The sequence below is a fragment of the Dromiciops gliroides genome, chromosome 2 (genome assembly GCF_019393635.1).
Source record: "Dromiciops gliroides isolate mDroGli1 chromosome 2, mDroGli1.pri, whole genome shotgun sequence".
Taxonomy (NCBI): Eukaryota; Metazoa; Chordata; class Mammalia; order Microbiotheria; family Microbiotheriidae; genus Dromiciops; species Dromiciops gliroides.
Genome location: NC_057862.1, coordinates 175342077 through 175355847, shown reverse-complemented (window position 1 = coordinate 175355847; position 13771 = coordinate 175342077). Strand labels below are relative to the sequence as shown.

General features: G+C 44.4%; 1 protein-coding gene across 1 annotated transcript; it reads right to left on the bottom strand.

Moving 5' to 3' along the window:
- Positions 1–1264: 1264 nt before the first annotated feature.
- Positions 1265–3283, bottom strand: NRL (neural retina leucine zipper). The gene is made up of 2 exons (XM_043980914.1): positions 2903–3283; positions 1265–1654 (listed from the first exon to the last, which is right to left on the bottom strand). The coding sequence occupies exons 1-2, from the start codon at positions 3281–3283 to the stop codon at positions 1265–1267; spliced, it is 771 nt and encodes a 256-aa protein (XP_043836849.1).
- Between the last annotated feature and the right edge of the window lie 10488 nt (positions 3284–13771).

Genomic DNA, 13771 nt, shown 5'->3' with positions numbered 1-13771 from the left:
ACTTTCATTTTAAATTTATTTCCCACTCCCTCCCACCCCCAGAGGACTCTCATCTAAAAAAAAAAAATGCTGGAGAAGGATAAGAGCAGGAGTACCTGAGATAGTCACGTGACAGGTGATAGGTAGGGATCTAAAAGGGACACCCTCAGAACTAACTGCTCAGGCCCTGGAAAGGACACCCTCAACATTTTCAGGGTCCCTCACTAATGTAAGCCCTCCTTTACTCATCTAAGTATGTTTAAGGGTCAGACCTGCCCAATTTACTTCCTGGGTTCTGAGTCAGGATGCTAGAAGTAGGGAGCTCCCTTCTGTGAATTTCTTTTGGCCATCTTTTGAGCTAAGGAAATTGTCTGTCCCCACCCCCTTGATCTCCTGGGTCTCTTGAAGTTTCCAGTTTCAAGAGGTGGAGAGGGAAGGGGCAGCTAGGTGTCGCAGTGGATAGAGCACCGGCCCTGGAGTCAGGAGTACCTGAGTTCAAATCTGACCTCAGACACTTAACACTTACTAGCTGTGTGACCCTGGACAAGTCACTTAACCCCAATTGCCTCACTAAAAAAAGAGGTGGAGAGGGGAGCATCTCCCATATGTATTCCAGTAGAACTTTGCACTGGGAGGGGGGGATTCCCAGAAGAGAAACCACTCAATCTACTTTTCTAGTTGGGAAATTTTCTTAAAGTGGCAGCTAGGTCCTCAGATTTGGCCTGCAGTTTATTCATGACCTCAGAAATGCCTGAAACCAGAAGCAAAATGGAACCCCAGATAAATGAGGTGGAGGAAATAGGCCTCCAAATCTCCTTTCCCCCCCCCCACCCAAATATGACCTCTAGGTCACATGCTAGATACAGTGTGGGTGCTTAGAAATACTATGCTTCCCCTCCAAGAAGTCCATCGATTTTGCCCCTGGTCTCTGTAGACCCAAGGATTTTGTGCTCTGGCGGTGTCTATAGACATGGTCTGGAAACTGGAGATGAGGGAGGTAAGTAGGAAGAAGCTGGGGGGACACTGACTCCCAGAGAATGGGGTGAAGGAGGCTTAGCCTTGCAGTTCTCCCACTTCTTTTGGAAGAGATCAGGAATCCTAAAAGGGAGACCTTTAAAGAAATATTTCTGAGTCAAACAAAAGCGAACAAGGCCGCCTCGTATGTGATGCATCTGGGGGGTTCACGTCGGGCCAGGGCTAGAAATTGTTAGGGTAAGAGAACTAACTGCTCAGGCCCTGCTGCCTCGTGCGCCTCTCCAGTGTGTGATCCCAGAAGGAATGGCTTTCAGAGGAAGAAGTGACCATGGTCCCCCGGGCGCGGGGATCGGCCGGGGTCAGGGCCAAGGCCAAGGCTAGGGCCGGAGCCAGGGGCGCCGGCCGACATCTTGTCACAGCGGGCTTTGTAGAGGTCACGCTCCCGGGCCAGGCGCGCCAGCTCGGCCCTCAAGGCGTCCAGCTGGGCGGCCAGACGGGCCCGCTCTGCCTCCAGCCCGCGCCGCTGCTGCAGCCGCTTGGAGCGACAGGCCTGGGCGTAGCCGCGGTTCTTCAGGGTGCGGCGCCTCTGCTTGAGCCGCAGAGCCTCATCCCGCCCGCAGCCCCGCAGCTGCCGGTTCAGCTCACGCACGGACATGGACACCAACGCAGCATCCGAAAACCGCTCCGCCAGCCCCGGGAGCTGGAGAGGGGAAGGGACAGATTCAGGCTCCCAGGTCCTGCCGCCTCTCCAAGGACAAATCCTTGTGGGCCCCACTCCACCTCACGTTTCGTACCATCATAAACCACTGCCGAACCCGTTCCGCAGAAGCCCCCAGTCCAGCCCAGACCGTCAGTACTGGACAGGTCTTTGATTCCTCCCCACTCACAGCAGCGGGACCCCAATGCCCCCGCCCCCGCAACCCTTCTTGCAGCGCACAATCCCAAATTCCATTCACCTACTTTACCTTGAAGGACCTATCTTTTCTTCCCTCCCCTAGTCCCTCTTTCCCTCCACAGTCCCACCTAGGTAGTCTTCCGGAGAACTAAGGGTCCCTCTCCATATCTCTTACCCTTAGCAACCCAGAAAACGCCCTCCTACACCCCTCACACCCTCCCCATTCCTCATCCTCGCTTAAGGTCATAATCCTATGGAAATGTGGGAGAAAGACCAGGTCAATTTATATCCTTCGCACAGTCCACGCACGGGAAGAGGCTACCTTCCTGTGACCCTTGAGGGATTTAGATTACATCTTAATCCCCTTGACACCCCCATTTGTGTCTATAATTAATAGGATGAGCCCCAATCCTTCCAGAGAGGGGAGGGAAGGAAAGTCTTAGGTCAACCTCATGCCACGTCCACCAGCCACTACCTTCGAGCCTCTACGCACGAATCCTTGTCTTTTCCCCACCCGCCTCCTGGATATTTTTTCTTTCCGGATACTTATTATTTTTCCCTTATGTCTGCGCTCACCCTCGAGTCCCTTCTCATTTCTGCTTTCAGTCTCCTCTCTATCTTTTCTTTTTCCCTCCCAACCTAGAATATTCATTCTCCGAAGGCTCCTTTTTTAAAAAAATTCTAGTTCCCTTTTTCTCCCCTATCTCCCGTGCACACCACTCTTTATCTTTCCTTCATCTTTCTCACCCTCTCCTTTCAACTTCCATTCTTTCTCCTCTCTCTCTCTGTCTCTCTCTGTCTCTGTCTCTCTCTGTCTCTGTCTCTGTCTGTCTCTCTGTCTGTTTGTCTGTCTGTCTCTCTGTCTGTCTCTCTGTCTGTCTCTCTGTCTGTCTCTCTCTGTCTCTGTCTCTGTCTCTCTCTCTCTCTCTCTCTCTCTCTCTCTCTCTCTCTCTCTCTCTCTCTCTCTCTCTCTCTCTCTCCTGTGCTAGCTTCCTTTTCCTTACCTCAGCACTGACCCTCCCACCCTGTCGCCGACATACCATCCCCTCTCACCTGGGGGTTCAGGCCACCCATCTCTTCTGAAGTTCCTGGGTAGTGGGAGAGAGGTCCCTCAGCTGGGGCTGCTCCCTGTCCCTGCAGGAACTCCACAGCCTCGTCAGGACTCAGCCCCAGCCCCTCCCCAGTGCCCAGCTGCTGCTGCAGGGCAGCCAGCCAGTATAGCTCTTCCAGACCCTGCCGGACTCCCTCAGTGGCCCCCACTACACCCGGATCACTGAAGGTGGGCGAGGGGGGCACTGAACTGTAGGGGGTGGAGCCCAGTGAGGCTGTGGGAGGCCCAGACCGGCCCTCAGAGGGCTCCCTTTTTACCTCAAACTTCATCAGATCAAAATCATTGACATACTCCATAGCCAGGGGGCTGGGGGGCAGTGCCATGGCTGGGGGTGGGTGAGAAGGATCCACCTGTAAGAGAAAAGGAGGTGAGGTGAGGCAGGTTGGGGAGGAGGCCTGAAGATTGTCAGCCTGGGGCTTATTGCCATAATAGAAAGAGAAATGAGAAGCTGGATCTAGTCCTAGCACTCTCACCAACTAGCTTCATGACAAATTGGGCCAGTGGCTCAACTTTTCCAAGCCTTAGTTTCCTGAGGGTATTGGCCTAAGGTTCCTTCTAGCTTTAAAAATCTGATTCTTGGGCAGCTAGGTGGCCAAGTGGATAAAGCACTGGCTCTGGATTCAGGAGGACCTGAATTCAAATCCCACCTCAGATACTTGACACTTACTAACTGTGTGACCTTGGGCAAGTCACTTAACCCTCATTGCCCCACAAAAACAAACAAATAAAACAAAAATCTATGATTCTACAACAATATAAATGGAAACACCACACTCCAGAAAATCAAAAATAAATATAACAAAATTAGAAAGATCAAGCAGTACTAGAATTAAGACATGAGAGGAAACTCCTAACCCACCCCTTTGTGGAGGGGGGAGGTCCACAGGTGTTACACATTGCATATGTCTTCAGACTTTTTACAATGCATCCATCAGTTGTGCCGATTTTTCTTCCCCTCTAAAAATACTATTTGTTATAGGGAATGGCTTTCTGGGAGAGGGAGAGGGAAAGGGAGAGGATACGGGGGATAACTATGATGATGCAAGAAACAGAAGACATAAACAAAAAACTTTTTTAAAAATGTCTATGATTCTCAGTCCAGTCTTAGGAGCATGTGAGTGTGTGAGCAGAGTCCAAAAAAAAAAAAAAAAAGAGGACAAGGCCGGAGCCCAGCCAGCTCAGTCCTCCTGTCTCCTAGAGGGCCATTTCTAGGGAGAAACAAATTTTTCTATGACAGTAATTCCCAATCCTGAGTTTGTAACATATGCTAGAGTCTCCAGTTATCCCAAGAGGTATTCTGAAATTCATAATCAGCTCTCAAAATCAAATAAAGCTTAATTCACTGTCATTTAAAAATATGTACACACATATATGTGTGCTGTACACAACGAATATAAGGATGGGGATGGTGGCTATATGTATTGTATTCTATTATCAAGAAGTCCATAACAAGATGTCTCAACTCTATTAAGTGAGTTAAGAATCCCTACTAAATGAAGAAGAAAACAAGGGCTTTACGAACAGTTCTAGAGAGGATCAGGCAGGGCTCAGGACTTCATTTCATCGGTGGCCTTTTAGAGGGGGCTCCACAGTTTGTCCCCGATTTCCTCATTTGCAAAATGAAGGCCAAAAGACATTCTAAAGATCTTTCCAGCCCTAAAGTGCTATGATCTTAGGATGTTTGGGCTGAATTTGCTTTAGCTGACCCATTTCTAGGATGTCCACTGCTCTCCCACATGCCCAGGAAAGGGAAGGTGGAGCAGGGCCTCATATCTAGGGAATGCTTAGATTCTAGTGCTTGGAATCTGACTCCATCTTACTGCTCCAGGCTTGAGCAGCCTCTTTCCACAACCCAATCATACCCAATACTAAAACCCTGCCTTACTCGGGAAGGGGGTTAGGAAGAAGAAGCTGAAATGCAGGGTCCCTCACTCTCCTTTCCCATAGGTGGGTCACTGACCATTTTCTTGAGCCCTTAAGACAATCGTTTCTGGGAGAAACTGAGAGAGATATAAAATAGACCTAAGGAATTAGCCTCCAGGAATGAGATGGAGAGGAAGAGAGGGTGATTTGGAGGAAAGAAGGGAGAGGAATGAAAGAAAAGAATAAAAGTCCAGAAAAGATTCAGATCAGGGAAAGGGAGAGAGTCAACTAGGAAACACTTACTTTGGGAATGGACGGAGAATGTGCAGTCAAGGTTATAGAGAGGCAGGTACCACTTTCCTAGAGACCAATGGCCCCATTGAACAGAAATTGGGGACACTGGTCCTCAGCATAGATGGAGCTACGGACACAGAACTTGCTTGAGTAGGTGCTCTTAAAGAGTCAGCCTTGTGAGGTCATCCCCTCCGCTCTTGCTTCCAACCAATGATGTACCAGGGTCATTTGCATATCCCCTGGCCTGAGAGGATGAAGAGTGAACTGTCATCTAGAGAAGGACATCACCCCCACACACACACACCATAACATCCCTCACAACTGCCCAGCAAGTCATTAGTTCACCCACACTAGAATCTTTCCCTTCCCTTTACTATCACCCTATTAGCTCCCCAGGCCCTGGGAGCTACCAGAATAGGAAAGCTTTGATCAACATGCTCCCTTTCTCTTCTCTCTGTCTCTCTACCTCTCTCTGTCTCTGCCCCTCTCTCTCTCTCTCATAAATTTCTCCAGCTTTCTGGATTCTGCTGCCCTCCCTCACCAGTCAAACTCCACACACTCTCTCTAGCCTCAGTTATCTTAGTTTAGGACAAGTTCTGTCCATCCAACACCCACCAGGCTTACTGGTTTTGCTTCCTGTTTTCAGGAATTCTCATCCTTCTTTCTTCCAATTGGTTGATCCACCTACAGCTGGACAGTGAAGACAGCCTTCACAGCAGATGTCTTTAAAGCACATCAAAAAAAATGTAGGGAGGAGAAGAGTTTGCTACCCCTATTCTCAGTGTTCCATCATGATCTGGCTCCAGGTTAAAAAGCCTGTTCACGTTGAGGTGGTAAATAAAGTAAAAAGGTCCCTTTGGTAATCTAAGGGACCTAGAGATCTACCATCAATCAAGATGGAAAAATTGGAACTTCTATTTCCCTGTCACCCTCTCTCTTCTTTATCTATCCACCTATCTATTCTCCTTTCCTCATTCCCAGACGGACATCCCTCCTTTCCTACCCAGGAGCCAGAGAGGATTGGAGGAAGGGGGAGATGACCTACATTTTCTGACTAATCCTATAACACCTCTTAGGGCTATCATCCCAAAGTAAAAGCTGGGCAAGGGGGCACCAGGAATTAGCCAGGGAATTGTTTAAACCTGTCAGGCATTGTTTAAATGAAACTGTATAAATGTGAAACACCAAGGGTTAATGTTTCCTTCCAGCAATCAGGTGACCCCAGGATACCTCTCCCCACCACACCCCATGCTGTTTACTACTTTTATTTCTAGTCCCAGAGAGATGTCCCAGTTCCACTTAGTGCCTGGGGTTCATCAGTCTACAACCTAAGGCATGTTGGCAGTGGGGAGCCTGCAAGGTAAAGTACTTTGGAGTCCTCCAACACGTTGTCTTTGATGAGGGGGGAGAGGAGAGAAAGGAGCGTTATGCCCCTTCATGGGCTCTCTAGGTTCTAGGCTAAGGACACCTGTACTGGGTGACCCTCAATTTTGGTTTCTGCTGAATAGGGCCCAGTTTCTCTTTGTATATGCCTATAACTAGCTTTGCTTTTTCCTAATTCCTGTTTCTTGGAGCTTGTCTCCCTCACTCTCTTCAATTGCTTCTCTCTATCTCTGACTCTAATGACATCATTCAGAATATACAGTTGAATTCAAATTCAAATTCAACAAATATTTAAGTCCTTCAGGACACCATGCTAGGCACAGAGGATCAATGAAGTTGTTAGAATCAAGACCATATATGACCCAGCTAACTACAAATCATGGAGCCCAAGGACATACCTCTCTCTATACACAATAGGGATCATCAGGTCATCTATTTAGAACTGGAAGGAATTTCAGAGGTCACCTAGCTCACTCAATCCGTCGTTTTACAGATAAGGTAACGAAGGCCCAGAGAGGTGAAATGACTTATACAATACCACAGGTTGTTGTTGTTCAGTTGTTTCAGCTATATTTGACTCCTCATGACCCCATTTGGGCTGTCTTGGCAAAGATACTGGAGTGGTTTTTCATTTACTTCTCCAACACATTTTAGAATGAAGAAACTGAGGCAAACAAGTTAAGTGACTTGCCCAGGGTCCCACAGCTAGTAAGCATCTGAGGCCAAGGGCAGGTAGGTGGCACAGTGGGTAGAGCACCGGCCCCTGGAGTCTGGAGGACCTGAGTTCAAATACCGGCCTCAGACACTTAACACTTACTAGCTGTGTGACCCTGGGCAAGTCACTTAACCCCAATTGCCTCACTAAATAAAAAAAAGAAAGAAGAAAGGAATGAAAAAAAGAGTCTGAGGCCAGATTTGAACTCAGGAAGATGTGTCTTCCAACTCTAGTCCCTGCACTCTATCCAATCACTGTACCACCTAGCTGCTCAAAGCCCACAGGTAGTAAGTGGCAAAGTCAAGATTTGAATCCAGGTCTTCTGATTCCAAATCCAGTTCTCTTTCTATTATGCTATGGAGACTTTGAATGACTATTCTACATGAGACATGGAGCCATGGAAACAGAAAAATTTTTATGTATGCCTCTTTATTGGGGATACCCAGTTACCACGATACCATGAACACAATTCAGGTTAGGAGGAAGCTCTCCGGTCAAGCCTTTTTTTTTCTGGCCTAGCCAGACACTGCTCTAACACCTGGCATCTGTCAGGGTCGACCCTGATCCTGTTGTTACTATGGGTATGGAAAGGGTGTAGAGGGTTGATGGGGGGGAAAGTGATAAGCTGCTAATGGACTGAAGGAGCCACCATACTAAACAAGCTCAGAAGGATTGAGCAGCTCAGGGTCTCATACCAGTCGCCTTTAACAAGGGAAAGGAGTATATGGGGCAAGTGTGAGGTGAACCAGGACTGGGGAAAGGAAATGGGGACAAAAACCAGGATTGGAGCCAAGGATGCAAAAAGGAGGCCTAGTGATGAAGGGAGCAGGAACATGAGATAGGAGCTAGAAAAGAGATGTTCCAACTGCTGAATGTACAGTTGTCACTTAGTGACTCACCAATTTATTGATTGAACCATACTACTCTAAGAACAGAAAAGAGAAGTGGAGAAAAGGATATTAAGGTCAAGTCTGGGGATAATGAGACAAAGGAAAAAAGAGAAAGATGTACAATGCCTAAAGAAGCTAATTAGTGCCAAATAGGAATGGAGATGAGCCTAGGAATAATTAGGTAAGAATACAAAGGAATTTGCATTAAAGGAAACAGAGAAAGGGCAATTGGGATTAAGAGAATCTGTGGTAACAAGAGAAGAAAGGAGAGTGAGAGAGAGAGAGATAGGGGCAGAGGAAAAAAGAGGAGAATGAGGTGGAGATACAGGCTGGAAGGAAAAACACAGGAACTAGAATTCAAGGTTGGAAAATAGAGAGAACAGAAGGTGATAGTGAATAGGAGACCTGAGGTGGATAGGGACCTGAGGCTCTGCCATGGGGTCTTGAGCAAGTCACTTAAGCCCAGAATCACAGAATTTTAGAACTGGAATTTCAGCAGCTGTTAAGCCCATTCAATGCCACAAAGGCAGCTCCACTATCACATACAAGGGGCCATCCAGCCCCTGCTTGAAGACCACCATTCCAAAGATCAGCAAGCGTCTCCCATTCCGTTTGGGGACAACTCCAATTGGGAGGAAGTTTGGCAACGAAGCCTAAAGTGACTTCTTACGTTAGGACCTCTAGTTCTTCTTATTCATTACCTAAACTTTGAGCATTTATGTATAAACATCTAAGGCCATGCATTTTATTTCAGGCTCTTTTCTTGAATTTCACCCCCTGTTAACTTCTGGGTGTCTCCATGGCTATTTTCCTTCTTTCACTGTAACTACTTTCAGTACGAGATGTTAAGGGAGCACTGGCAGTCTGGTGTGTGCGTTGGGGGAGGGAGGGCGGGTGGATGGTGAGCTCTTTTTCAGAGCTGCTCTTCACCTTTGCTGTCCACCTGTCACCCAGCTCTCACCTGTGGCTCCACGAAGCCGTACAATGTACAGCAACACATCCTGGTAAAACCTTTTCAGGCAGACAAGTTAAACCAGGGTGAGGCTACAGACAAGCCTCAAACCCATCTGCAAGTTAGGGGGAGGTCTAACCTATGCATGTGAAGAATTCTCCCTGTAGAATGGGCAGATGAGAACAATTTGTTCTAACGGCCATGAAGCTGGCTTGAAGCAGGCACTGTGGCTGGCTTAGAGACTGGTCAAACATCAAAGACACCAAGGTCATCCACTACTTCCCAGACCATCACCAGTCATCCTGACTTTTGTCTGCCACTGGACTTCAATAACTCTGGGAGGGGAGGAGAGGTGAGCTGACAACTTGGGACAACTCTGCCTCACTTAAATCCAATTCACCCACAAGTCAAGACATCACCCCATGATATCACTGGACCTCTTTGAAAACTGAGGACAAACGACATGCACATAGGTAGTTTTCTCTTTCCTCTATACATTTAAAGCCTTTTTTATTCAATTTGCAAGACACAAATAAAATTCATTCTTTCCATCCCTGGCCAGGAAACTATCACCCTTATATTTTAAGCCATGATCCCTTTGTCAGACATCATCTTCTCAGCCAGCTATTCACTGCCCAATCAATTTTTCTCTTCTGCATTTCTTTCTTTAAATGGGCAACAGTGACACACTTTGTGTCTCCTGTGTCCTTGGTTTCTTGCCCAAGACTTCATAATCTCTGGCAATAATTTTAATTCCTTCTTGTAGTATAATTTGTGTTCATGTGAATCAGTGGAAGTGGGGAGTAGTCCTTTGTTTTGGTAAGTCTTGGGAGGTTCTATGTTATGGCTTGGATACATACTCTACAGAAAATAACACCTTCTTATGGTTGTTGTTATTAAGTCAACAAATAGTTGACTCTATACCACTGAACAAGGAGTCACCAACCACCATACACTTCCTCTCATCTTCCTCTTCCTCTATCCCACAGGTAGCTCCTGTGACTACTTTTTAATTCTTTGTAGGACAAATAGTTGCTTCCTCCCCAAAATGCCTAGCACCTTCCTCTTCATAAAGAGTCCCCATTTTTTTTAGTTCCAAATATATGATTGTTATTTTTTTTCCTTTCCATTCTTCCTCTTCATGACATTCTTCCACTCTACTCTCCATTTCCCACCAGCTTGCACTCCTTGAACTGGACTCTACCATGCCCCCAGAGAATATCTGGAAACTCATCATTCTACTAGAATACCCTAACTTTGCTACTCATACCCCATCAGTATTCTCAGTCCCCTCTGACTGGAGGGCTGGAGGGCAGAACAAAGAACTCCTTCCAAAGCCTCCATTTAAAGAGGGCTTCCAGGCCAGCCATCTCTTCATTTCCTTATATTAGACTCCACCATACCCCTGTACCAGGAACCTTGTTCCCCAGCCCCATCCTTTGTCCTTCACTTTTCATCTTCCTTTTGCATGTTGTCCTCCCCATTACATTGTAAACTTCTTGAGTACAGGGACATTCTTTCTTTTTCACATTTGTGTCCCCAGTACTTAACCTAATGCCTAGTGCATGGTAGGCACTTAATAAATGTTTATTGACTGACTGACTTTCTAATTTCATGACAAAGAACAAGCATCACTACCACCAATCCAGATGCTTTTTTTCCAATTGAAGACCCACTTCATTTTTAGGAACATGTTTCCCCTCTGACAACCCCACATTCCATTCCCAGTTATCCTCTCTAGTAGTAATTATATCTTCTCTTATACAAACCCTACAACTACACTGCTCCTGAAGGGGAACTTCCATCATCATTTCCAGACTTTCCCTTTTATCTTCTTCACCCGGAAATTTTTCTTCCTTGGAAATCCAACAATCAAAATCTATCCAATCAAAATTATGATATGACCTCCAGGTCATTCTCCCTTTATCTTCAAAGAGTTCATCACTTGGCTCACCATTTTCCTCTCTCTATATGCTACCTTTATATTAGGGAACTTTAATATCCATACAGGTGCTCCCTCAAGCTATTGAATCTCTCATTCCTTCAACTTCCTTAATTATCATAACCTACTCCCTTAGTCCAGGCAGCTAGGTGGTGAAGTAGATAGAGTGAGTGCCAGGTCTAGAGTCAAAAAGATTTCTTTGTGAGTTCAAATCTGCCCTTGGACACTGACTATCTATGTGACCCTGGGCAAGTCACTTAACCCTGTTTTCCTCAGTTTCCTCATCTGGCAAACCACTCCTGATGATAATCTCTTATTCCATTTCTCCCAACGCCTTATCCTCAATCTGTTCTTGGCCTTCAAAGAGACCTACATTCTCTCCATCCCTCAGTACTTTCTCTGGCCCTTGCCTTTGCTCTGAATTCTCTTTCCTCCTCTCCAGGTTCAACCCAATGGTTAGCCATTTGAACTCTACACTGGCCTCTGCTCTTGAATACCTTGCCCCTTCTCTTATTGCTTTTACTTTCTTGCCGAACCTCCACTTGGATTACTCCCATTCACCTCCTCAATTCATACTCAGGGGCTGCTGAACAAACCTGGAAGAAGTCTCACAACTGTGTTGCTTGTATACATGACAAATCTGTGTTATAAAACTTCAACTGAGCCCTCACCGCAGCAAAGCAATGCTTTTATTCCTAACTGATTCCCTTTTCTAGTCCCCATTGAAGCTATTCCCACCAACTCTTAAGCAGTTTGTTAAGATAGCTTTTTATTACCTCCTAATAACTTGACAACCATACAACTTCATTTCCTTTGTCTTGTGGACAACTTTATAGTTATGGTCTATCTCCTTTCCCATTTCAAATTAACTTTTTCAGAGGAAGAAATCAAAGCTATCAATAGCCATATGAAAAACTTCTCTAAGTCACTTATAATTAGAAGAATGCAAAATAAATAATTAAGAACTATTTTGCCGAACTGTATGCCAATAAATTTGACAATCTAAATGAAATGGATAAATATTTACAAAAATACAGATTGTCCAGGTTAACTAAAGAGGAAATAAAATCCTTACATAAGCCTATATTAGAAAAAGAAATTGAACAAGCCATTAATGAACTCCTTAAGAACAAACTTCCAGGGTCAGATGGGTTTACAAGTGAATTCTACCAAACATTTAAAGAACAATTAATTCCAATATTATACAAATTATTTGGAAAAATATGTGAAGGAGTTCTACCGAATTCCTTTTATGACAAAAAAATAGTGCTGATATCAAAACCAGGCAGAGCCAAAAGAGAGAAAGAAAATTATAGACCAATTTCCCTAATGAATATTCATGCAAAAATTTTAAATAAGATGTTAGCAAGGAGATTACAGTAAGTGATCAACAGGATAATACACTATGACCAGGTGGGATTTATACCAGGAATGCAGGACTGGTTCAACATTAGGAAAACTATCAACATAATCAACCACATCAATAAGAAAACTAACCAAAATCATATGATTATCTCAATAGATGCAGAGAAAGTTTTTGACAAAATACAGCACCCATTCCTAATAAAAACACTAGAGAGCATAGGAATAGGTGGAGCTTTCTTTAAAATAATAAACAGTATCTACCTAAAACTATCAGTAAGCATTATATGTAATGGAGATAAATTAGAGGCCTTCCCATTAAGATCAGGGATGAAACAGGGATGTCCATTATCACCTCTATTATTTAATATTGTACTAGAATGTTAGCTTTAGCAATGAGAAGAAAAAAGGAATTAAAGGAATTAGAATAGGCAAGGAGGAAACAAAACTATCACTCTTTGCAGATGATATGATGGTATACTTAGAGAATCCTAGAGAATCAACTCAAAAATTACCTGAAACAATGAACAATTTTAGCAAAGTTGCAGGATATAAAATAAATCCACATAAATCATCAGCATTCCTATACATGACCAACAAAGTCCAGCAGCAAGAGATAGAAAGAGAAATTCCATTTAAAGTAACAGTAGACAATATAAAATATTTGGGAGTCTATTTACCAAGACAAACCCAGGAACTCTATGAACACAATTACAAAATACTTTTCACACAAATAAAACCAGATCTACATAATTGGAAAAATATCAATTGCTCATAGACAGACCGAACTAATATAATAAAAATGACAATTCTACCTAAATTAATTTACTTATTCAGTGCCATACCAATCAGACTACCTAAAAATTATTTTATAAAGTTAGAAAAATGATAACAAAATTCATCTGGAAAAACAAAAGGTCAAAAACATCAAGGGAACTAATGAAAAAATGCACAGGAAGATGGGCTAGCTGTACCACATCTGAAACTTTACTATAAAGTGGCAGTCATCAAAACTATTTGGTACTGGCTAAGAAATAGTGGTGGATCAATGGAATAGGTTAGGCAAAGGAGACACAGCAGTAAATTACTTTAGTAATGTACTGTTTGATAAACCCAAAGACTCCAGCTTTTGGGATAGGAACTCAGTATTTGACAAAAACTGCTGGGAAAACTGGAGGATAGTAAGGCAGAAACTAGCCATACACCAACATCTTACACCTTATACTAAAATAAGGTCAAAATGGGTACATGATTTAGACCTAAAAGGTGATACCATAAGTAAATTAGGAGAGGAAGGAATGGTTTACTGCTCAGATTTATGGAAAAGGGAACAGTTTATGACCAAACAAGGGATAGAGAATATTACAAAATGCAAAATGGATGGTTTTGATTACATTAAATTAAAAAGTT